This window comes from Gigantopelta aegis, chromosome 3, assembly GCF_016097555.1.
Source record: "Gigantopelta aegis isolate Gae_Host chromosome 3, Gae_host_genome, whole genome shotgun sequence".
In the NCBI taxonomy this organism is placed as follows: Eukaryota; Metazoa; Mollusca; class Gastropoda; order Neomphalida; family Peltospiridae; genus Gigantopelta; species Gigantopelta aegis.
In genome coordinates, this window is record NC_054701.1 from 54,494,922 (window position 1) to 54,521,378 (window position 26,457).

The 26,457-nt window shown below is 37.4% G+C and overlaps 1 protein-coding gene across 3 annotated transcripts; it reads left to right on the forward strand.

The window, feature by feature from the left end:
- The first annotated feature begins 5,385 nt into the window (after positions 1-5,385).
- Positions 5,386-26,233, forward strand: LOC121368248 (CD151 antigen-like). 3 transcript variants are annotated; one of them, XM_041492895.1, is made up of 9 exons: positions 5,386-5,565; positions 7,179-7,253; positions 8,297-8,497; positions 9,578-9,652; positions 10,165-10,269; positions 18,255-18,345; positions 20,787-20,935; positions 22,879-22,962; positions 25,247-26,233. In XM_041492895.1, exons 1-9 carry the CDS (start codon positions 5,533-5,535, stop codon positions 25,310-25,312), a joined length of 879 nt encoding a protein of 292 aa, XP_041348829.1. In that variant the 5' UTR covers positions 5,386-5,532; the 3' UTR covers positions 25,313-26,233. The 3 variants fall into 3 exon arrangements, with proteins under 3 accessions (XP_041348829.1, XP_041348830.1, XP_041348831.1); XM_041492896.1 differs by having other exon boundaries at positions 5,438-5,737; XM_041492897.1 differs by having other exon boundaries at positions 5,441-5,820.
- The last annotated feature ends 224 nt before the right edge of the window (positions 26,234-26,457 follow it).

Below are 26,457 nucleotides of genomic sequence, written 5' to 3' on the forward strand. Positions count from 1 at the left end.
TTCAATCAGTACATTGTCTATATCAGTCAGTACATTGCCTATATAAATCAGTACATTGTATATTTCAATCAGTACAGTGTCTATATCAGTCAGTACATTGTCTATATTAGTCAGTACATTGTTTATTTCAATCAGTACATTGTATATTTCAGTCAACACAGTGTCTATATCAGTCAGTACATTGTCTATATCAGTCAGTACATTGTATATTTCAATCAGTACATTGTATATTTCAATCAGTACATTGTCTATATCAGTCAGTACATTGTATATTTCAATCAGTACTTTGTTTATATCAGTCACTACATTGTCTTTTTCAATCAGTACATTGTTTATATCAGTCAGTACATTGTCTATATCAGTCAGTACATTGTCTATATCAGTCAGTACATTGTATATTTTAATCAGTACATTGTATATTTCGGCCAGCACATTGTATATTTCAATCAGTACATTGTCTATATCAGTCAGTACATTGTCTATTGCAGTCAGTACACTGTATATTTCATGCAGTACAGTGTCTATATCAGTCAGTACACAGTATATTCCCATTCAGCACATTGTATATTTCAGTCAGTACATTGTATATTTCAATCAGTACATTCTATATTTCAGTCAGTACATTGTATATTTCCATTAGTACATTGTCTATATCAGTCAGTACATTGTATATTTCAATCAGTACATTGTATATTTCAATCAGTACATTGTTTATATCAGTCAGTACATTGTCTATTTCAATCAGTACATTGTTTATATCAGTCATTACATTGTCTATATCAGTCAGTACATTGTCTATATCAGTCAGTACATTGCATATTTCAGTCAGGACATTGTCTGTATCAGTCAGTACATTGTTTATATCAGTCAGTACATTATATATTTCAGTCAGTACATTGTCTATATCAGTCAGTACATTGTAAATTTCAGTCAGTACATTATCTATTTCAATCAATACACAGTATATTTCAGTCAGTGCATTGTTTATATCAGTCAGTACGTTGTATATTTCAGTCAGTACATTGTTAATATCAGTCAGTACATTGCCTATATCAGTCAGTACATTGTCGATATCAGTCAGTATATTGTATATTTCAGTCAGGACATTGTCGATATCAGTCAGTGCATTGTATATTTCAATCAGTACATTGTCTATATCAGTCAGTACATTGTATATTTCAATCAGTACATTGTCTATATCAGTCAATACATTAACTATATCAGTCAGTACATTGCCTCTATCAGTCAGTACATTGCCTCTATCAGTCAGTACATTGTCTATATCAGTCAGTACATTGTATATTTCAATCAGTACATTGTCTATATCAGTCAGTACATTGTATATTTCAATCAGTACATTGTCTATATCAGACAGTACTTTGTCAATATCAGTCAGTACATTGACTACATCAGTCAGTACATTGTCTATATCAGTCAGTACATTGTATATTTCAGTCAATACACTGTTTATTTCAATCAGTACTTTGTATATTTCAGTCAGTACATTGTCTGTATCAGTAAATACATTGTATATTTCAGTCAGTACATTGCCTATATCAATCAGTACATTGTCGATATCAGTCAGTACATTGTATATTTCGGTCAGGACATTGTCTGTATCAGTTAGTACATTGTTTATATCAGTCAGTACATTATATATTTCAGTCAGTACATTGTCTATATCAGTCAGTACATTGTAAATTTCAGTCAGTACATTATCTATTTCAATCAATACACAGTTTATTTCAGTCAGTGCATTGTTTATATCAGTCAGTACATTGCCTATATCAGTCAGTACATTGTCGATATCAGTCAGTATATTGTATATTTCAGTCAGTATATTGCCTATATCAGTCAGTACATTGTCGATATCAGTCAGTACATTGTATATTTCAGTCAGGACATTGTCTGTATCAGTCAGTACATTGTTTATATCAGTCAGTACATTATATATTTCAGTCAGTACATTGTCTATATCAGTCAGTACATTGTAAATTTCAGTCAGTACATTGCCTATATCAGTCAGTACATTGTGGATATCAGTCAGTATATTGTATATTTCAGTCAGGACATTGTCTGTATCAGTCAGTACATTGTCTATTGCAGCCAGTACATTGTCTATATCAGTCAGTACATTGTTTATATTAGTAAGTACATTGTATATTTCAGTCAGTACATTGTCGATATCAGTCAGTGCATTGTATATTTCAATCAGTACATTGTCTATATCAGTCAGTACATTGTATATTTCAATCAGTACATTGTCTATATCAGTCAGTACATTAACTATATCAGTCAGTACATTGCCTCTATCAGTCAGTACATTGTCTATATCAGTCAGTACATTGTATATTTCAATCAGTACACTGTATATTTCAGTCAGTACACTGTATATTTCATTCAGTACAGTGTCTATATCAGTCAGTACATTGTATATTTCATTCAGCACATTGTATATTTCAGTCAGTACATTGTATATTTCAATCAGTATATTGTATATTTCAGTCAGTACATGGCCGATATCAGTCAGTACACTGTATATTTCAGTGAGTACACTGTATATTTCAGTCAGTCAGTACACTGTATATTTCAGTCAGTACATTGTATATTGCAGTCAGTACATTGTATATTTCAGTCAGTACATTGTCTGTATTAGTCAGTACATTGTCTATATCAGTCAGTACATTATATATTTCTGTCAGTAAATTGTCTGTATCAGTCAGTACATTGTCTATTGCAGTCAGTACATTGTCTATATCAGTCAGTACATTGTCTATATCAGTCAGTGCATTGTCTATATCAGTCAGTACATTGTATATTTCAGTCAGTACACTGTATATTGCAGTCAGTACATTGTATATTTCAGTCAATACATTGTATATTTCAGTCAGTACATTGCCTATATCAGTCAGTACATTGTCGATATCAGTCAGTACATTGTATATTTCGGTCAGGACATTGTCTGTATCAGTTAGTACATTGTTTATATCAGTCAGTACATTATATATTTCAGTCAGTACATTGTCTATATCAGTCAGTACATTGTAAATTTCAGTCAGTACATTATCTATTTCAATCAATACACAGTTTATTTCAGTCAGTGCATTGTTTATATCAGTCAGTACATTGCCTATATCAGTCAGTACATTGTCGATATCAGTCAGTATATTGTATATTTCAGTCAGTATATTGCCTATATCAGTCAGTACATTGTCGATATCAGTCAGTACATTGTATATTTCAGTCAGGACATTGTCTGTATCAGTCAGTACATTGTTTATATCAGTCAGTACATTATATATTTCAGTCAGTACATTGTCTATATCAGTCAGTACATTGTAAATTTCAGTCAGTACATTGCCTATATCAGTCAGTACATTGTGGATATCAGTCAGTATATTGTATATTTCAGTCAGGACATTGTCTGTATCAGTCAGTACATTGTCTATTGCAGCCAGTACATTGTCTATATCAGTCAGTACATTGTTTATATTAGTAAGTACATTGTATATTTCAGTCAGTACATTGTCGATATCAGTCAGTGCATTGTATATTTCAATCAGTACATTGTCTATATCAGTCAGTACATTGTATATTTCAATCAGTACATTGTCTATATCAGTCAGTACATTAACTATATCAGTCAGTACATTGCCTCTATCAGTCAGTACATTGTCTATATCAGTCAGTACATTGTATATTTCAATCAGTACACTGTATATTTCAGTCAGTACACTGTATATTTCATTCAGTACAGTGTCTATATCAGTCAGTACATTGTATATTTCATTCAGCACATTGTATATTTCAGTCAGTACATTGTATATTTCAATCAGTATATTGTATATTTCAGTCAGTACATGGCCGATATCAGTCAGTACACTGTATATTTCAGTGAGTACACTGTATATTTCAGTCAGTCAGTACACTGTATATTTCAGTCAGTACATTGTATATTGCAGTCAGTACATTGTATATTTCAGTCAGTACATTGTCTGTATTAGTCAGTACATTGTCTATATCAGTCAGTACATTATATATTTCTGTCAGTAAATTGTCTGTATCAGTCAGTACATTGTCTATTGCAGTCAGTACATTGCCTATATCAGTCAGTACATTGTCGATATCAGTCAGTATATTGTATATTTCAGTCAGGACATTGTCTGTATCAGTCAGTACATTGTCTATTGCAGCCAGTACATTGTCTATATCAGTCAGTACATTGTTTATATCAGTCAGTACATTGTATATTTCAGTCAGTACATTGTCTATATCAGTCGTACATTGTCTATATCAGTCAGTACACTGTCTATTTCAGTCAGTACATTGTCTATATCAGTCAGTACATTGTCTATAGCAATCAGTACATTGTCTATATCAGTCAGTACATTGTCTGTATCAGTAAATACATTGTATATTTCAGTCAGTACATTGCCTATATCAGTCAGTACATTGTCGATATCAGTCAGTACACTGTATATTTTAGTCAGTACATTGTATATTTCAGTCAGTACATTATCTACATCATTTAATACACTGTATATTTCAGTCAGTACATTGTCTATATCAGTTAGTATACTGTATATTTCAGTCAGTTCACTGTATATTTCAGTAAGTACACATCAAGCAGTTAGTGGCAGGCGACTGACGTCACACTTGTCGTCCTATGTGAAATGGCCTTAAATATGAACGACAACTCTTAACTGATAGGAATATTATTGTAATAAATGGGCGACTGACATAACTCATGTTGTTGAATTACTTATTCGCCAAGTTGCCATTTTAAGCAGAATTATTGTTTTTTAAAATATTTTAACTTATTAATAAATTTAGGTTTTCAACTTTATATTTATGTTGAAGTTGTGGCCCCCAATATGTGTGCCCCAGCAATATAAAACCCTAGCTACGCCAAATCCAACCCGCGCAGTAATATGTTATATTTTACGTCCTCGGTAAACTTTCGCCCTTATAAAAAACATTTTGTCTCTTGGGTTAGAATTGCTTTATCCATACCACAAAATGATGGTTTACTTTTGTTGTTTCTTCTCATTTCCCTAAAGAAATCAGCTCGAATCTCTCTGGGAGATCCTCGTATAGTCAAAACAGAGCCTGAGATTAACCCAGCTATGGTGCAACTAGCAAAACGTACATATTAAAAGCACAGTTAACGTGTACGGGGTTTGTATTAGGCTATGGTAATATATGATGGTAAAACAGTTATGGCACATGCAACACCGAAGAGAAAACTAGTCATTGTACAACTTTACGTTATAAAAGAAAATACTGTGTCAGACATTACAACAACGAGCATCATAGCTTGTTCACGTCAGATGAGATCACTCGAGTGGTGCTTCTAAATATAACGAGCACAATGGCTGTTTAAGTTCGCTGAGAACATGCGCAAGCCTAAGTTTACTCAGTTCCGCCGACGATACTTGAGATAGTGGATACGGCCGTGGTTAGTTTTCAAATAGTTGAACGGCCTAGACGAACTGACATGCGTACCGATGAAGAAAACCCACGTCTTTCGTTATGAGATCCACAAGTGAACGTTCATCGGAAATGGTATTTACACCCACTTTTTTCACTTTCTGCTTTGTTCGCTCAGACAATGGAAGGCACTCGATGAATATACGACTAGACTAGATATATGTTCCAGTTTTAAATCGAGTTTCTTTTGATTCGTGCTGGTCTGTTTCCTCCTTACACCTGCTCGATGCATTCAGAAAGCGACTCGGTAAACATTTATCTAGTATAACCTTGGACATTTTTCTCTTCACCGATTTCGCTATGATGGCTAAGTGATAACACCAGATTGAGGTAACAACACTGCTTATTAGAGTTCTATTTTATTCTTGATCTCATATTAGCAACAGATTTTAATATATATATATATCAGGGCCGTAGCTAGGATTTTTTGTTTGGGGGGCAAGTGAGTAGTTAATAGTCTAAAACTCCTTAAACAGTTAAGAAGAGAATTTTCTTTAAGTTTCTATAATGCTTTCCGGATTTTTTTCTGGTGGGGGGGGGGGGGGGCAACTGCCCCCCTTGCCCCCCTGCTAGCTACGGCCCTGTATATATATATATATATATATATATATATATATATATATATATATATATATATATATATATATATTAAATTAATAATTTCATGGGGTTTTTTGAGACGTGCAGTTACTTGTATATCACAAGCCCGCTTTTCATGAATGAATGTAATAGTCCCTAGTTATAATTTCTACCTGTTTAACATTCATTTTATCATATATTATTGGTATATATGACTTTGCCATTAATGTACCGATATTTCTTATGTGGGCTATGCATTTCTAGGACTATGGTTAACCTTGTATTGGTACACACCAACCGGCCTCGGTGGCGTAGTGGTTAGGCCATCGGTCTACAGACTGGGTTCGGATCCCAGTCGAGGCATGGGATTTTTAATCCAGATACCGACTCCAAACCCTGAGTGAGTGTTCCGCAAGGCTCAATGGGTAGGTGTAAACCACTTGCACCGACCAGTGATCCATAACTGGTTCAACAAAGGCCATGGTTTGTGCTATCCTGCCTGTGGGAAGTGCAAATAAAAGATCCCTTGCTGCTAATCGGAAAGAGTAGCCCATGTAGTGGCGACAACGGGTTTCCTCTGAAAATATGTGTGGTCTTTAACCATATGTCTGACGCCATATAACCGTAAATAAAATGTGTTGAGTGCGTCGTTAAATAAAACATTCTTTCTTTCTTTCTTTCGTACACACCAATGTATTTTCTTTCGTTTTATTTAGGCTCACAATTAAATATTAAATTGTATTATATTATATTTTATATAACCTGTCTAAACCGATTAACGCTGAGAACCTACCATTTATCCCATTTGGACAGGATCTTGTGTATAGAAGGTCGCCTTTTACAATTTACAAATTTCGGGACAATGAAATTTGGATGGGTTTGTTCAGTATCTGGTTTAGACAGGTGTGTATATATTTCTTTATATACAGTGAATAGATTACCACAGTCACACAATTTACAAATTACACCTTTTTTTTTAATTTGATACACAGTGGAGATGTTGGAATGAGTGGATACTCGTATCCGTGGAGGTGATAACATTACTTATGTTTGCTAATTGATGTATTTATACAGTTTCCTTTTACATTCTTTTTTGTATTACTTTCCAGCTATCGAAAATGGGACTTAATAACTGTGGAAACTTCCTCAAGTATTCTATTTTCCTATTCAATGCGATAATTTTGGTAAGATTCGTTTAATTTGTTTAATGGTGTAATTTATTTATTTCTTAATATGCAAAAATAACAGTTTAGCTTTTCAGTAACAAATTGATGTTATTACTAACTATATTGTTTCCGTCCAGCCCAAGATTAACAATAAATGTAACCCTGTTGAATGATGTTGTTGACACGTTTTTCATGTTCATTATTTGTGATGCTCGTTTGAAGTACATGGATATTGACTATACTAATGTCATTATACGGAGACGGAAAGCTAGGTCACGTTAACCCTCAGGTGTTTTATAATATGGGTATACATCTGTGAAGCTTGCTCGAAGGCCTATTCAAACCAGGCTGTCTGCAGGCAATCTGTTGATGTCCGTAGGGTAATTTGGAATGTAGGTACACTACTTTTGGCAGGTTAAATTTCTGATCGAGGTAGATATTCTACGTAATTTGCAGTAATGTTTGGAAATAATTCTGGAATACATCTATGTTTCCAATTTATAGCTGGCAGCAGGGTAACTTATGAAGTAACATACACAGTATCTGGTAATTGATTAAGTATGGTGCGATGCTGAAAGTGAGATTCCCGGGATACTATACAAATATTGGTAAAATTAAAGTAAATTAATATGTTTGTTTAATTGATCGTCTGGGTGTTTCTCAGAAAGATGTTCATATATATTTAAAAGCTGAACGTAATAATTGTTCACGTTCATAGTAGCGCGTTAGCGCGAATCCGTTCATACATAAATAATTAAATGTCCATTACATTTATTACAATTTAACATCACCCTATTGATATAAGAGGATATTTCATGTTTTTGTCAAATATGATTTATATCTCATCAGTGAAGTTTGCAATCATATCTCACGAGTCACGCTTGCGCGACGAGTGTGTGTGTGTGTGTGTCTGTGCGTGTGCGTGCGTGTGCGTGCGTGTGTGTGTGTGTTATAGAAGAAAACAAGTGTACAGTACAATGTGCTCCAGTGGTGTCGTTAAACAAAACAAACTTCTTTTGTTTAAAAGAAATGTTACAATGCAGTGTTACTGTTTATTACAGATTGCTGGATGTGGACTTCTAGGTCTCGGCATCTACACAAGAACAAGCCAGACCGGACTATCTCGTGTGTTGGCTATCCTTGGCAGCCACCTGTACTCCACCCTGTCTATCGTTGTGGTTGTAACTGGCTGTATAGTCATTCTATTATCATTCTTGGGATGTTGTGGAGCTATTAAGGAAGTACGGTGTATGCTGGCTACGGTAAAGTTTTGTTAAATATCACGGTTAATCATCGACTCGACCTTTTCTGTCAGTGAGTTGTCAAATATTAGTTAAACGTTTCGTAATTTCTTTTATTGAGCTAATACGTTTGTAGTTTAAACACGTAAACGAATTGAATAGAGTTTTAACTTGAAGTACTTCCTTGTAAATGTTTAATTGAATATCATTGTTAGCAGCCAGTGATAAATACTTATTAGTTTATCCATTATAATTGTTAAGCCTGGTTACTATAAAATCTGGAAGACGTCGCCGACTGACGCAGATCAAAAACAAAATATATGGCAACCTAGTTGGAGATGATCTACGTCGGTCAGCATCGGATCGGGCAAGTTCAAACCTGTTCAGCACCAAACCCCGTCACATATTTTGATTTATATTAAAAATAAATAACTGAGTGAGCTCCGTGGTCCAGCGGATAAGCTGTTAGATAATGAAGCTGACAACAGCGGTTCAAATCCCATCAAAGCTTCGTTCACCATTCTCATTTATCACCCTCTGCCTATCATTCTCGTTATTTTAATATAAAAAGTTTCCAATTTCCCCAACGATTTCAATTTGTCTGTCAGTTTTCTCTTATTCTGTCTTCTCTGCTGTGCACACCATCATCTACCTGTTTCAAATTCCTCCACGGGTGCAGTCTCTGTGTACTCCCTGCGCCCACATGGCATCTTTGTCCTACATATGGTCTGACCCTGGACTCTAACTAAGTACCTGTTGCGGATGGAGGAACACGAATTGAGATGTGGAGGTGGATAGGTGGACAGCTAAAGAAGTTGAAACACAGGTGGAGTTGTCAGATCGGAAACAAATGAGATGGAATTCAAAGGAAAGAAAGAAAAGGGGGAAGTGGGATAAACAAATATATATATTTATTTATACCGTCATTTTTGGCACCTTTTGGCATTACTATTTCAATTAAATATGTTACAAAAAGATCTTCATGGACAGAATTTGTTCATAAAAATAGTGTTCCACCCATAGATTGTATGAATACTTAATAGCAGCTACATTTTATTAATATATTTTTTTAATTAAACAGCTACTATCTCATCTTTTTAGTTCTTCGCCTTGCTGATGATCATATTCTTTGGTCTCATAATTGGAGGAATTCTTATTTATGCATACAGGGATGTGGTTAGTATTGTTTACTTCTACACATAAAACACGCACAGACGCACGCGCGCACACACACACACACACACACAAACAAGGATACAGAGAGAGAGAGAGAGAGAGAGAGAGAGAGAGAGAGAGAGAGAGAGAGAGAGAGAGAGAGAGAGAGAGAGAGAGAGAGAGACAGAGAGAGAGAGACTGAATAACTTGTGCCAGCCTAATATGTAGTAATATTATATCAACATGCCACAATACGGGGCGGATCCTGGAAATAATTAAAAGATGAAAAGAGGACCTCTTGAATATGTTAGGCACTGGCGTAGGAAGCGGGGGGGGGGGGGGTTAAGGGGGCGTGTCCCCTCCACACTTTGTAGTAGCAGCGATTGTGTGTGTGTGTGTGTGTGTGTGTGTGGACCCCACCCCTACCCCCACTTTATGGTACCTTCCTACGCCCGTGTTAGAGGTACGCTCTCCCTTGGATCCGCCGCTGCACTATTACGTATGTACTGATTGTTCGACAATGTGTGTTTCAGATTGGCCAACAGACGGTTGACGGACTATACCGGTCGTTAAACACATCGTACGGAATGCCGGGCCAGGAGAAAATAACAGACGCCTGGGATTTCATGCAGAAAATAGTAATTTATAAATAGAGAATAATACATGAGTGGCCGTTAGATACCATTTATCTCACAACGAGTTGTTATAAAATGTATCTAACGAGCGAAAGCGAGTTTGATACATTTTTAAACAAGTAGTGAGATAAATGGTATCTAACGGACACGAATGTATTATTCCATTTCTTACATATCCTCAAGAAACAGGTTTTAAGCAAATTTTAACATATTTTTCGACTAAAAGTTATTTACAGCCGTTGCACTTGTAGCTGACTTACGCGCCACAGACACACGAATGTCAGGTTAACTATACGTCACAGTTTAATCGATTTCTATCGTGTAGTTGTTCATTGGTTGTATGGCATTGGTGACCAGGGCCCCGTTCCACGAAGCAATCTTAGCCCTAAGATCAACTTTAGTGCATAGGGTAGCTATACGCTTACGGTAATCTTAGGGCTAAGATCGCCTTAGTGCATAAGGTAGCTATGCACTTAAGGTAATCTTAGGGCTAAGATCGCTTTGTGGAACGAGGCTCTGGTCTTCACCAAGGAACAGTCATTCGTATGTGTTGAACTTGTTAACACACGTACATGTGTAAAAGACCATGTGTTATCAAAAATAACGCATGGTGTTCTCACCAACGGGTGTGTAAGAAATCTTTATATTTACTGCAGTGGGCCTCAGGTCACAGTTACCTTCCCTACCAATATCCGGAAATATATCCGCACAAGTAGACTGCTTATTAACTGTTTGACTGTGATTATTTCATGGCAGACAGCTTTGAAGTGGCAGCTATTAAGACTGAAGTTGACAGGGGACAGCATGTAGTTTGTAAACATGTGTAACTTGTTGCCACTAAAGACCTTTTTGTTGTAATTCCAACCCATGCAAAAGTAGTGCTTTTTGTGTAAAATGGGTGTACTCCGGCCAGGTTTAGTGGGTGTGTTTTTTTAAACCAATATCCCGGGAGAACGAGCTGGGCAACAGGGGTTGTTCTTTTCAGGGTATGTTGTCCTCAAGCAGGCAACGGTGTATAGCTTAGCTTAGTAACTGGTTTAACGTGTCCATCTACCAACAGGGTCGGGGGTCTGACTCGAAACAGGAATAACCTAACAAATACGGTCAATTTTGAAAGTTTGAATATTAACACCACAAGTATAAAAAAGGGGAAAATTGGGTTTAATAAATTTTGGCTGCGCCCATAAAGAAAAATATTAACATCCCTAACCTATATAAAATATTAATATAATATAATTTCGGCGCAAATTTAGATGGGCTGGTCTAAAATTAATAATAATTATTGAACAGTATTCATTAAAACTACATTCCCTGGAATATTTTTATTATTTAAGCATATAGAACAGAAAATCCAATTACGTTTGGTGCATATATGACGCCGCACTCCGCATTGGTTTCACTACGCTGGCTTATCCAGGTCAAAAACAAAGTCATGATTTTGAAAGTGGAACACTTTTGACGGGTTCGTACCGATCTCGGTTTTCACTGGCTTATCACAAGTATAGAATTCTCAAACAAGAGATCACGTGCGATTTCCAGGAGTCGGTGAGTGGGGGATTTGCCTTGACATTTTGACAGTGGCCAGCTGTTAGCATACGCGTTACATGTAAGGGGGTGTTAATAATTACGTAACGCTCTAGGGGTAGAGGAAGAAGGTACTGTGTTCGATTTACGTAACATTTTTCAAGACTATATGTTATTTTTATTCATTACTTAGACCTAAAAATGTGTTTTTTGGAAATGCGCGGTCAGTTTAGGATCGATCCCCATCGGCGGGTATACAAAAAGACCATGGTATGTGATATCCTGTCTGTGGGATGGTACATATAAACAATCCCTTGCTAAAAAAAAATGTAGCGGGTTTCCAAGGCGCGTGTGCAGGGATTTTAGCGGGGTTAGGGTTATAGACTGTGTTAAGCGAAGTTTATATGGGGTCATGCTCCCCCAAAAAATACATTTAAATTTGTTTTAAGCTTGGGCAAGTAAGGGTTTCGACCTCCAATACCCTCCCCCTGCACATGCACCCGATTCCTCTCTAAGATTATATGTCAAAATTACCAAATGTTTAGACATCCAACAGCAGATGGAAGGAAGGATAGGATATGTTTTATTTAACGACGCACTCAACATATTTTATTTACGGTTGTATGGGGTCGGATGATTATTAAATCAATATGCTTTATCTTTGATGTCGTTAAACAACCCCCCCCCCCCCCACACACACACACACACACACACTCCCCAACTTTACCCTTTCCAAACGAAATAATATTTATTTGAATTTGTCGATTTTAACACGTAAAATTAAGAAGTGAAAACGTTCATTGTCTACTTTAGTATATTTTATTTTTAAAATATATACATGATTAATATGTTACTAGTATACAAACTAAACTTTGAAAGTTCTACTAACAATTTATAAAATATCATTTCTGAAATAGGAAGGTACGACTGTCGATAATACGTGCAAACGCACGTGTTAACTGAAACTGACAACAGGCTGTCGTTTGTGCTTTGCCGAGCTATGGCGGCACAGGCGACGAATCAAGCGTATACGTTTGACGATATCCGTTCATAGCGAACACACACGATTTTTTTTAATGTGCATTTGAGCTTGTATTTCACATTTGTACATGATGTTATAATATGGTAACCAGATAATGTAACTTTAAGCACTTCATGTTACTGCATGAGTTTTAATATTACATGTATGCACAGTGTATGAACGGAACTATAGTTTTTACAATTTTCCGGAAGTTATAATTATGTTTAGCGACGATCACTTACTTTCGATTGGAGTTGGACGTTTTAGTGCGAGGAGGAAGTTTGAACATATTTATCTTCTTTCAAAGCTTAAACACAAAATATAAATTATTGTTCTGGCAAAAACAATCTAACATTTTTATCACCGTTTCGACTCCTTTTGAAAGCAGATTGTGTACACAGTTTTTAAATATGTTTGTTGTATTAAAGATGTATGTATGACATTAGGCATACTGACGTTGAAAAACAGTTTGAAAAATAATATACTTGCAATAGATAAGACTTTTGCTGTTTTTTTCTGCAAATCTAATTTGTATAGTTGCTTGCTGATATTAACAAAACCAACTGAATGGCCGTTTAATACCATTTATTTTACGACTTGTTTACCGATATGAATAGTATCTCAAAGACACGGGTATAGTGTCGTCATCCAGGTGCGAGATTTGTGTATGTCAAGGTTAAACAAGGTCAGACATAGTAGCGAAACGTTAGTGGTGTGGGGTGGAATTTCTGTACACTATACGACTAATCTGTAAATCATTCATGGAAGCTTAACAAGATGTAGGGACAAGATTGTGTAGTCTTTAGTCGTGCAACAGATGTTCCAGAATTGGGACAATTCCACTAGACAGAGTTTAGGCCTTCTGTCACTTTTTGTTAAACAGAGTTATTTCCCCCTAACAGAACAGGGCCAACATTTTTTTTTTTTTTTTTTTTTTTTTTTAGTTAAGGTATTCCATTAGTACCAAAAAAAAATCGTTATCATTATTGTCATATTTGGAATGTGTCCGCAGTCCCTAGTACCAGTTTAAATTGCAGATGTGTCCACAAATGAGAAACAATGATTCATAAATTATAAAAGTAGTGACACAATCAGGGGCGTAGCGTGATCTGGACCTGGGGGGGGGGGGGGGGGGGGGGGAGAATATGAACCAAGTGGACCTTTTTCTATTTTGTTTTTACACCACCAGAAACTCCATATGTATAAACCTGTATGTTTTAGTTCTGTAAGCGGACCATTTGCTTCAGCGGGGGGGGGGGGGGGGGGGGGGGGAGAGAGGGTTCGTCCGAACCACCCGAACCACCCGAACCACCCTAGCCTACGCCCCTGACAATATTGTGTACCTTGAAAGATTGGGACAAAGAAATCTTTTCATTATAAAAACCTTTTCCACAATATATAAAAAAATCACAATATATTTACAGTCCTTTCCATCCTCCACGAATATTTTTGGAGTAAATCATTTCAGTTTAATTTGTCGTAACAAGAAAAGTAAAAGTGTTTTGGAAATAACCCAAAACCCCACTATTTTTGTGTTCAGTTTAGAAAACAATCGGCTCAGAAATAAATATTGTAAGTACATACCACAGTAAGAAAAAGACGTTCCTGGATGGGGAGTACTATAGATTTATACCTATTCTCGATTTTTTCCTGAAAACCACCATGTTCTTTAAAGTTACATTATCTGGTTACCATATTATAACATCAGGTACAAATGTGAAATACAAGCTCAAATGCACTTTTAAAAAAGTCGTGTGTGTTCGCTATGAACGGAGATCGTCAAAAGTATACGCTCGATTCGTCGCCTGTGCCGCCATAGCTTGGCAAAGCACAAACGACAGCCTGTTGTCAGTTTCAGTTAACACATGCGTTTGCCGATTTCAAATTGTAGGGTTCGTCTGAAAAATCAAGAGAAATCTTGCGCTGTAGTTAAAACCAGTTTGATCTTGACAACGTATTATCGACAGTCGTACCTTCCTATTTCAGAATTGATATTTTATAAAGTGTTAGTAGAACTTTCAAAGTTTAGTTTGTATACTAGTAACACATTAATCATGTATATATTTTTAAAATAAAATATACTAAAGTAGACAATGAACGTTTTCACTTCTTAATTTTACGTGTTAAAATCGACAAATTCAAATAAATATTATTTCGTTTGCAAAGGGTAAAGTTGGGGAGGGGTTTTTTTTAACGACATCAAAAATAAAGCATATTGATTTAATAATCATCCGACCCCATACAACCGTAAATAAAATGTGCTGAGTGCGTCGTTAAATAAAACATATCCTATCTTCCTTCCATCTGCTGTTGGATGTCTAACATTTGGCAATTTTGACATATAATCTTAGAGAGGAATCGGGTGCATGTGCAGGGGGAGGGTATTGGAGGTCGAAACCCTTACTTGCCCAAGCTTAAAAAAATTGAAATGTATTTGGGGGGGGGGGGGAGCATGGCCCCATATAAACTTCGCTTAACAGTCTATAACCCCAACCCCGCTGAAATCCCTGCACACGCGCCTTGGAAACCCGCTACATTTTTTTCCCCATTCATTTCAACTTATTTTCGTGCTTATATCCAATTACGGTTCAAGCACGCTGTCCTGGGCACACACCTCAGCTATCTGGGCTGTCTGTCCAGGACAGTGGGTTAGTTGTTAGTTCGTTAGTGGTTAGTGAGAGAGAAGAGGGTGTAGTGGCCTTACACCTACCCATTGAGCCCTTAAGAACTCGCTCTGGGTTGGAGCCGGTACCGGGCTGCGAACCCTGTACCTACCAGCCTGTAGTCCGATGGCTTAACCACTACGCCACCGAGCAAGGGATTGTTTATATGTACCATCCCACAGACAGGATATCACATACCATGGTCTTTTTGTATACCCGCCGATGGGGATCGATCCTAGACTGACCGCGCATTTCCAAAAAACACCTTTTTAGGTCTAAGTAATGAATAAAAATAACATATAGTCCTGAAAAATGTTACGTAAATCGAACACAGTACCCTCTTCCTCTACCCCTAGAGCGTAATTAGTAACACCCACTTACATGTAACGCGTATGCCAACAGCTGGCCACTGTCAAAATGTCAAGGCAAATCCCCCACTCACCGACCCCTGGAAAGGCGTTGTACCATACCTCTATGGATATAAATATGTTTTGGAGATCAAGACAGTTATATTTGTTCAAAAATTGCTAAATCTCACGTGATCTCTTGTTGGGGAATTCTATACTTGTGATAAGCCATGAAAACCGAGATCGGTACGAGCCCGTCAAAAGTGTTCCACTTTCAAAATCATGGCTTTGTTTTTGACCTGGATAAGCCATACAATAGAGTATATAGTCAGTCGTCAACATACAATAGAGTATATAGTCGGTCTTCAACATATAATAGAGTATATAGTCGGTCTTCAACATACAACAGAGTGTATAGTCGGTCTTTAACATACAATGGAGTATATAGACGGTATTCAACATACAACAGAGTGTATAGTCGGTCTTCAACATACAACAGAGTATATAGTCGGTATTCAACATACAATAGAGTATATAGTCGATCTTCAACATACAACAGAGTGTATAGTCGGTCTTCATCATACAATAGAGTATATAGACGGTCTTCAACATACAACAGAGTGTATAGTCGGTCTTCAACATACAATAGAGTATATAGACGGTATTCAACATACAACAGAGTGTATAGTCGGTCTTCAACATACAACAGAGTGTATAGTCGGTATTCAACATACAAGAGTATATAGTCGATCTTCAACATACAACAGAGTGTATAGTCGGTCTTCAACATACAACAGAGTATATAGACGGTCTTCAACATACAACAGAGTGTATAGTCGGTCTTCAACATACAACAGAGTGTATAGTCGGTCTTCAACATACAACAGAGTGTATAGTCGGTCTTCAACATACAACAGAGTGTATAGTCGATCTTCAACATACAACAGAGTATATAGACGGTCTTCGACATACAATAGAGTATATAGTCGATCTTCAACATACAACAGAGTGTATAGTCGGTCTTCAACATACAATAGAGTATATAGACGGTCTTCAACATACAACAGAGTGTATAGTCGGTCTTCAGCATACAATAGAGTATATAGTCGGTCTTCAACATACAATAGAGAGTATAGTAAATTTTCAACATACTATAGAGTATATAGTCGGTCTTCAACATACAATATATTATATAGTCGATCTTCAACATACAATATATCATATAGTCGATCTTCAACATACAATATATTATATAGTCGATCTCCAACATACAATAGAGTATATTATAGTCGTTGTTCTGCCGTGTACTGGGTGCAAAATGCATCCCGATTCGTTATTCAATCGCCTGTTCGTTCCAATAATGGGTCTCGAATTTAACGACAGCACCGATGGCGATTGCCGCAGCTGCGATATGAATTGTCGTAGATCAGGGACTTTACCGATGGCATTTTCTAGTCATCGATTAAAAAGTTATTGCTGTCGGTTCAAAGCATGTTGTTGTTGTTGTTCTTGGTTTGTTTGTTTTTTGGTTTTGGTTTTTGTTTGCTTGGGGTGTTTTTTGCAAAAGTAACTGTAAGATTGCTGTAGGCAGGCTCAAACTTGTTGAAAGTGAGGATTTGAAAAACATTTCAAACTGCTGTAGGTAACAAATTCTTAAGTTCGAGCCCTGCGGTTAGACGCACCGCTCATATGGGTTCGAGCCCTGCGGTGAAACACACAACTCATATGGATTCGAGCCCTGCAGTTAAACACACCACTTATATGGGTTCGAGCCCTGCGGTTAGACACACCACAAATATGGGTTCGAGCCCTGCGGTTAGACACACCGCTCATATGGGTTCGAGCCCTGCGGTTAGACACACCACTCATATGGGTTCGAGCCCTGCGGTTAGACACACCACATATATGGGTTCGAGCCCTGCGGTTAGACACACCACATATATGGGTTCGAGCCCTGCGGTTAGACACACCACTTATATGGGTTCGAGCCCTGCGGTTAGACACACCACATATATGGGTTCGAGCCCTGCGGTTAGACACACCACATATATGGGTTCGAGCCCTGCGGTTAGACAAACCACATATATGGGTTCGAGCCCTGCGGTTAGACAAACCACATATATGGGTTCGAGCCCTGCGGTTAGACACACCACATATATGGGTTCGAGCCCTGCGGTTAGACACACCACATATATGGGGGTCACACAAATAGTAACAGCAATTGCGATGCTACTGAAATTCTATCCCACATTACAACTTTGTATCAAATACATGTATAGACATTACCACGTTAGTAGTAAAATAGATTTGGTCTACAATTCCACGTGTTCCCTCAGACTTTGTTTGAAATGTGTTTAACATGTGGCAATCATTAATATAAACTGCATATATTTGCACGTGGTGAACTCTGTAGTAATCATTTCTATATCTCAGTTTAGTTGCTGTGGTGTAGTTGGTGGCGTCAATTCAACGACATCCTGGGCCTATTACAAAGAATATAGCCAATGGTTTAAAAATCAAACAGGTAAGTTCAATCTTACGCATACAGTATGACTTAATTGATGACAAAAAAAAAAAAAAAAAAAATTCTAATTGTGATAACACCGTTAGAGAACTGTTACAGCGAGAGGCGTTTCTTAACGAGCAATATAACGGTTTCTTTTCGACACAGTTTCTTTACGATGAGCTCGCGACACGTCATAGAGGTGCTGGGATTAAATGGTAATTTATAGACTATTTTGATGATTTTGTAAATAAGATATTACATTTAGGTAATATTGAAGACTTAGTTGTCAAAACTGAATCTACATTAATTATTTAGAATACCGTCTGATCATGTGCACAAAACGGGCCTAAACCGTTTGGCTTCGATAATTTACATTTATTATCTCAAAAACGCCTTATTGTTATAAACAATATTTCCTTCAGAACGTTTTCACCCTGATTTATTGCGATTTATACATTATATTGCTTGTAAATTGTCAACAATCATTGTAACAGATTGGCGACGAAAGGTAAGAGATTGTTAACGAAAGCGCTTTTGATAGTGACAGTTGAGTAACGAGTCTTCTAACAACATTTCAGGACAATAAAGTTTGATCTGTGTACAGGGCCGTACCCTCCGGGGGGGCAGGGGGGGCAGCTGCCCCCCCCCCCCCTGAGAATCTTGTCCTTTTTTTTTTTTTTATATATCTCCAGTAATAGCATAGAAATGTTTAATCTTTATAGTATGTTAAAAATTATTTACAAAATTTAGTGCCCCCCCATGGATTTTGGTCAGGGTACGGCCCTGGTGTACTGCAAAGAGACGTTCATTTCCTACAAGTCGTCAAAGGCTTTGTATCCATGGCAATACGTACTTCTGTAGACGTTTGCTTCACATTACATTCCTGTAGGCACAATGCTAATACAGTATCGATAAATCGCAGTCTAGTAAAACTTCGTACCTTAAGAATGAGCGTCCACAAACATGCACATAGCGACAAACATGTGCCGTTGATTACTTCCAAAAACATTTCGAGACGTATATTGCAGGGCGACCAACTTTCCGGAATTTTCCGAAAAATCCGGAATTTTTAATCCATATCCGGAATTCCGGAATTAATGCCAAATATCCGGAATTTTTTCCAAATTCGCTATTATTATTTTTTGGAGAAGCAACCATTTCTGAATATATTTTAAATTTTCTATATTTTTAAATCTCGAGTTTATCATTCTGCATTCTCCATTGCATCCTGAACTTGGCATTATCGACTGTTTCGTGCTATTACTAAGACGTTTGTCTATTGGCTGTATTTGTCAACAGCCGACCAATGAAAATGTTTTTGACAGTCGAGTAAACTGAAGCCATGTATGAAGTTTGTCTTACTTGCCATGTAGTTTATGTATTCATTTTAAAGATATTTCAAATATCATATAGTAATTACTACGTGGAAGACATCGGTTCTATGGCGATGCATGCAACTTCGCCACGGTGTGTAAAAACCTGAACATATAACAGAACACTTGTGATCGTACGAAAACAAAAGAAACGGATCTACAATTCTCTTCTTAAATTCTTTTCGTATGCTTTCACGTGCTATATTTCACTAAATACTATTTGGCTACCAGTAATATGTGAAACATTCATGACATTAATATTAATTAATTAATATACATGTACCTACCGATCTTGTTTTATTCAAGTAAGTTAAACTATAAAACATTGTTAGATTTTGCCGCGAAAAGTGCTACTCTAATAATAATGTAAGCGTAATGCAGAACGATAGCCAGTCTTAATGTGGGTACCAGACGTTTCGTTTCCGATTCACTTAACCACACTGATGAAATAGTGCAAATGTGGCAATGTACCTACGTAAAAATAACATTGGTCCCAAGTGTGTGTTTGTGTGTGTGTGTGCGTGTGTGTGTGTGTGTGATAATGCTGTAATGATGTACTAGGTATAGTAACTTTATTTACACTGATATTTAGCATGTTTTACTAGACAAGTCATAAAGTAGGGCTATGCTTAAAAAGGAAGTAGAAACATTCTGCCACTTATGTGGATTGATTTATATTTTTATTACTGAATACATAACATTCCAATAAATAATACAATTTTTTTTTTTTTTTTGTTATGTATCTCTTTGGTTGTGGTTATTTTTTAAATAAATAAAGAAAGAAATGTTTTATTTAACGACGCACTCAACACATTTTATTTACGGTTATATGGCGTCAGATATATGGTTACGGACCACACAGATATTGAGAGAAGAAACCTGCTGTCGCCACTTCATGGGCTACTCTTTTCGATTAGCAGCAAGGGATCTTTTATATGCACCATCCCACAGATATGCATACAATATATAAATATTCATACATACATGCATACATACATACATACATCCATGCATACATGCATACATACATACATACATACATACATACGTCTACATATTTATTAGCACACTGTTTTGTGTTTGCAGGGATACGACGCTATGTACCAGACAGTTGTTGTAGAAATCAAATGGCTGACAACCTAACAATGTGTACTGGTATGGCGCTTCAGAATATCGCACCAGTTAAAGGACCCCCGGTGACTGTTACTACGCTGAATGACGAATTGTTTATGGAGGTACTCAGTTCATGTGATGTAGTAAATATTATTTAGGTGTGTGTGGGGGGGGGGGGGGGGGGGGGGACTTTACAAAGCTTTGTCAATTGTCAGAAACGACTTAGGTTTTGCTGGAATAAATTCTCCAGTTACCAAACTTTAAAATGAAAGCTTTAATATAGTCCAGAATTATTTCAATCATATTTGAAAAATTATGTAGAATATCCACTTCGATCAGAATTTTGCTCTGTTAAAAAGAAATGGGGTACATAAATTCAAAAGTGCTTAACGGGGACACCCAACAGAGGATGGAATACTTATAGGTTTCAGATACTACTAGACAAGTCAAGTAAAAGCTGGGGGGAGGGGTGGGGGGAGGGTTATGTAGGCACATGGCTGTTATGTTGTGATCAATGTGATTATTCATTTAACCTGAAGGAAGGAATGCCTTATTTAACGGCGCACTCAACACTGAACGCTTCAAGTTTGTAAAGTTAGGTTTATATTTCTTCTGTAGATGTTAACATTTGGTTGACGAAATTGTTTACGTTATACTAGGCGGACATTGCCGAATAGTTTTTGTCTCGGATGGCCTTATCTCGGGATAGCTGTATCTAATGGTACTGAACTTTTAGATTACTTTTAGCTATCGATTCTAGGAGAAGCCTTTGTTGACGCGAGGGATAGTACATCTACGTTCTGGTTATTTTCGAGATAATTAATTAAATATTATGTGTGGGATCGATTAATTCGAAGTTAATCAAATAAATTAGCAATATATGGCACTTGCACCTTTGAGAGTGTAACTTACGTTATTATATATATATATATATATATATATATATACTTATCCTACGGAAAACGAAATGAGAGGCTCATGAGCCTAAACTGTCACCCGAGTAAATTGTTGACCCCACCTTTACCAGGATCATGTCCAGTGTATGAACCTATTTTACCTTCTTTTTTTTCTTTTTGGGGAGATGTCAGATTAACCACATTCATTATTTTCTTTCACAATGGGACTAGGAAAAAAGAAAGAAATGTTTTATTTAACGACGCACTCAACACATTGTATTTACGGCTATATGGCGTCAGACATATGGTTAAGGACCACATAGATATTGAGATAGGAAACCCGCTGTCGCCACTTCATGTGCTACTCTTTTCGATTAGCAGCAAGGGATCTTTTATATGCACCATCCCACAGACAGGGTAGTACATACCACGGCCGTTGATATACCAGTCGTGGTGCAGTGTCTGGAACGAGAAATAGCCCAATGGACCCACCGACGGGGATCGATCCCACACCGACCGCGCATCGAGCGAGCGCTGTACGACTGGACTACGTCTCGCCCATGGGTCTAGGAAGCTTAAGAGCAAATGTAGTTGAAAATGGTATATTAGTTGTGAAGACATTAGTGTTTAAATCCATTTTTTCTATACAGCTCTGGTAAACGTTGCTCACTCCTTGGGAGGGGGGTGGATGAGTGGGGGACTCCCTCAACATTAATGACATTCACTACTTGAATAAACCATCTATTGACCTTTACATATACTAGTACACGAAAACTAATTGCTTATAGCATTTCTGGAAGGAAAGAATAAGATTTCTTTTTAATTTATTTAATTTTCCCTTTTTGACCCACATCCCTTAAGCCCGGGGGAGGGGGAGGGGTCAGAATAATCAAATTTATGATTCTCCATATACCAAGGGAAGTTCCCACAGATTTTGGTGGGAAGTTCCCACAGATTTTGGTTGGCATCGGAAAATGTGAAATGTTTATTGACGACCGATGATGACGGACGAAATTTGATCACATTAGGTTACTCCAATCTTTCGCTGAGGTGACCACATAAAATAAAATTAAATTGTTCACTCACTCATTAAGTAATTAATTTGTTTATTTAGTTAAGTAATTTGTGAATGCATATGACGTGTTCATACCAATCATACTTTTTTTCAGGGTTGCTACTCGGTCATTTTCACATTCCTAGCAGACAATGTGCAAATAATTGGTGGAATTGCAGTCGGTGTGGCCGCGGCTATGGTAAACAAGTATAGCACCCAGTAGACTAAAGTAGTACAGATATTGATATTAGCGGTTAGAAATGTTGTTTATAAACTACTGATATATTACAGCACACTGTGATTTCCGAGAGGGTGTCAGGGTTGAAAAAATGCGTATCCAATGTAGAACGTTTGCATTTGTTTAGACATATATACTCTTACAAGTATGAACAAGTATTGGAGATATTAACCTATTTTTCTTAATGTTACCTTGAAAACAATTATTTGATAATCGGCCATAAAGTAAAGCAAATATTAAAATAAGTAGGTCTGTGTAGAGAAACCTTTCCGATATTTATGAAATTATTTTGATGGCAGTTTTGCATACATTCATTTTTCCAGAATTAGGTTTTACAGTACTATGATTTTTCGAGCAAAAAAAAAAAAAATGTCATTGTTTGGGGGCTTATTTCACGAACAAAGCAGCCCAAAACTTCCAACAAATGTTCTGTTGGATTAATGTCGGTACTTTTTGCTGACCATAATAAACTTTGAACATTGACATTTGCTATGTGAGGGCATAAATTATTATGCTGAAACTCAGTTGTGCCAAACTCTGTGGGAATACTACCTGGAAACGTTTGTTTCTGTAGCCTCATGATCAGTAAGGAGAGGGGGCATTATGGCCAGGGCCACCACAATTTAAAAAAATCCTAAACCGTGCTAGACTTACAAGGTCCAGTCATCAATGTCAACATTATGTTCCACCACAAAACACGAAAATGAATAAAATTAAATACGCAAAAAATCACTAGGCGGTGGATCACTCAAAGAGTTAATGAGTTTAAAAGTTTGTTTTGTTTAACGACACCACTAGAGCACATTGATTAATTAATCATCGGCTATTGGATGTCAAACATTGATAATTCTGACTCGTAGTCATCAGAGGAAACTCGCTACATTTTGCCTAATTTTGCAAGGGATATTTAATATGCACTTTCCCACAGACATGATAGCACATACAACGGTATTTGATATACCAGTGACTCGTGGAACGAGAAATAGCCCAATGGGCCCACCGACGAAGATCGATGCCACACCGACCGCGCATTAAGTGAGCGTTTATCACTGGGCTACGTTCCGCCCCCAGGAGTCAGCTGCGTGGATTAATGTAAACTGCAGGACACATTCAGCATCGATACATTAACAGTATAGCCGCGGGTCACTCCCGTGGCCACGTCCGAGGGTCGACGTAACAGCATGTTAGGATCGAGAGATCGCCGACACACTTGGCTTCGCCTGAAGTGCATATAGCATGTACGTCCAACGCATGATGGCCACAAATGCAGTTCGCCCATTCTCTCTTGCCCGAGGAAACATTTCATTTCATTTCAACTTATTTTCGTGCTTATATCCAATTAAGGTTCAAGCACGCTGTCCTGTTTGTCCAGGACAGTGGGTAAGTTGTTAGTTGGTTAGTGAGAGAAGAGAGTGTAGTGGCCTTACACCTACCCACTGAGCCCTTAAGAACTCGCTCTGGGTTGGAGCCGGTACCGGCCTGCAAACCCTGTACCTACCAGCCTGTAGTCCGATGGCTTAACCACTACGCCACCGAGGCCGGTACAAGGGAACAAATCACACAGAGAAAGCGCCGTCACGCCGTCGGCACGTTGCAAGCCACGATGATGGAAGGGAAAGACACATCGAGGAGGGCCAGCCATGCCCATCCTCAATACCTTTCATGGGGAGAACTTAAAGCATGAAATGATGCTTGTTGAAAATCAGACCTCTGTTCAGACAAAACCACCTGCTGAACTTACATATTACTAAAAGGGGGTAACAAAACTAACAAGGATTTTCTCAGTAACGATTGAAGCAAGAAGACCGTAACACCGATCCTCACAGACTGGTGCTGCCAGGATTCGTGGTGTTAGGGATGCCAACCATCGATTGGGTCATAACTTGCTCTCTTGGGTTCTTGGGAGTCCTTATCCGGTACTCTCCCATGGTGTGTGTCTGGCCTTTATACCGGCCAGGACTCGTCGGCTCCAAGCATCTTAAGAATCAGATTGTTTGGGAATCCAGCCACAGTGGTTGGTAAACGTCAACTAACGCTAAATACTGTCACGAGTCCGATAGCAGACAACTACTAGAGTGGGTCCTTTCTTCAAACTCGAACCAGTTTCCTGAAAGCTCAACATTTTTTAATTTTCTTAGTATTGTTTGTGTCAACTAATGAAATATGCTGGTCAAATATAAAGCGTTTTATTTTAGTGATATGAATGTAAAAGGACAGTTAAATATTTTATTTTTATTTTTCTTAGGTTCTGGGAATGACGTTTTCGATGTGTCTCTGCCGAAAAATAAAGGACGATTACTACTTCGACTAATGGATGGTCGACTCCATCACGGAAATAGTCCAGATATTTCAATGACTGCGACTGAGACAAAACATCCTCCTGTCTTACTAGCGATTCTCATCAATACTTCACGAAACTGTTTAAATTATTTGGGAACAAGTATGATGTATTCTGAAAATGATTCGTGTGATATGTATTAATGTTGTTGTTTTTGTTGGGGGTTTTGTGTGGGTGTGAACGGTATGGTACTGATATAACAACAGACATAATATGAAAGGATTGTACAATCAAAATATCAAATCCAAATATAGTTTAATTGTTGTATTATTTTGTTAACGTCAAGATTATATCTCTTGAATTCAATTAATAAATAATTACATTAAACAACAATAACAAAGTCCATAGTGGGTTAGATGTTGTTATTTGAACTTCAACATGGATGGTTATAATAAACATTACACAAATGAACATACGACCTAAATCTTGCATCGACTCGTGGAACTCGTGCAATAATGACCAGTCTTTGTTTACACAGAGTGAAACCCCTCAAACCAGACGTTTTTACAGTCATTTTCAAATAGCAGTACAGAATCTCTCCAAATTGGACAAAACTTTTAACTGGACTTTTTACCTGGTCCCATGGGTGTCCGATTTGGAGGAGGTTCACCAATATATATATAACGACAGATACATACAGTGAATTTCATTAAAACCAAACCCTCTATAAATTGGACATTTTTCATTGTCCCTTTGTAAACGTGTAGAAAAGCTAGCTCCTCTTTAAAACAGATACTACTTTCAAGTGGACTTTTCACTTGGTCCCGTGGGTGTCCAGTTTAGAGGAGTTTCACTTTATGTATATACTGAGTTTGATACATGATCACCTCTTCATTACTGTATATATGTCATCGTTGTTAAAAGCTTAGCAATAAAGTACATGGTGCACCTGGGGCCCCATCTACTCTTTTCTACACTTTACTTTGTTTTATTGTGATACTATCTCGTATCCTCCGGAGTCGGGCCCGTCCGCACCACTATACCAACCCATGACGACTGGACTATACCCTAGTCTGATTTTCTCTCTCGTTCAGACAGATCCGGCTTCTCAAGATCTGTATGTCAGCACAGCACTACACCTTCAACGTCTATTGACTGTCAATCTAGGAGTTGTCTTG

Excerpts from the sequence above, each read along its gene's own strand:
- LOC121368248 (XM_041492895.1), top strand. The coding sequence starts at position 5,533 with ATGAGATCCACAAGTGAACGTTCATCGGAAATG. Across the intron at positions 5,566-7,178 it reads GTGAACGTTCATCGGAAATG|CTATCGAAAATGGGACTTAA; the intron begins GTATTTACACCC and ends ATTACTTTCCAG. Across the intron at positions 9,653-10,164 it reads TTTATGCATACAGGGATGTG|ATTGGCCAACAGACGGTTGA; the intron begins GTTAGTATTGTT and ends TGTGTGTTTCAG.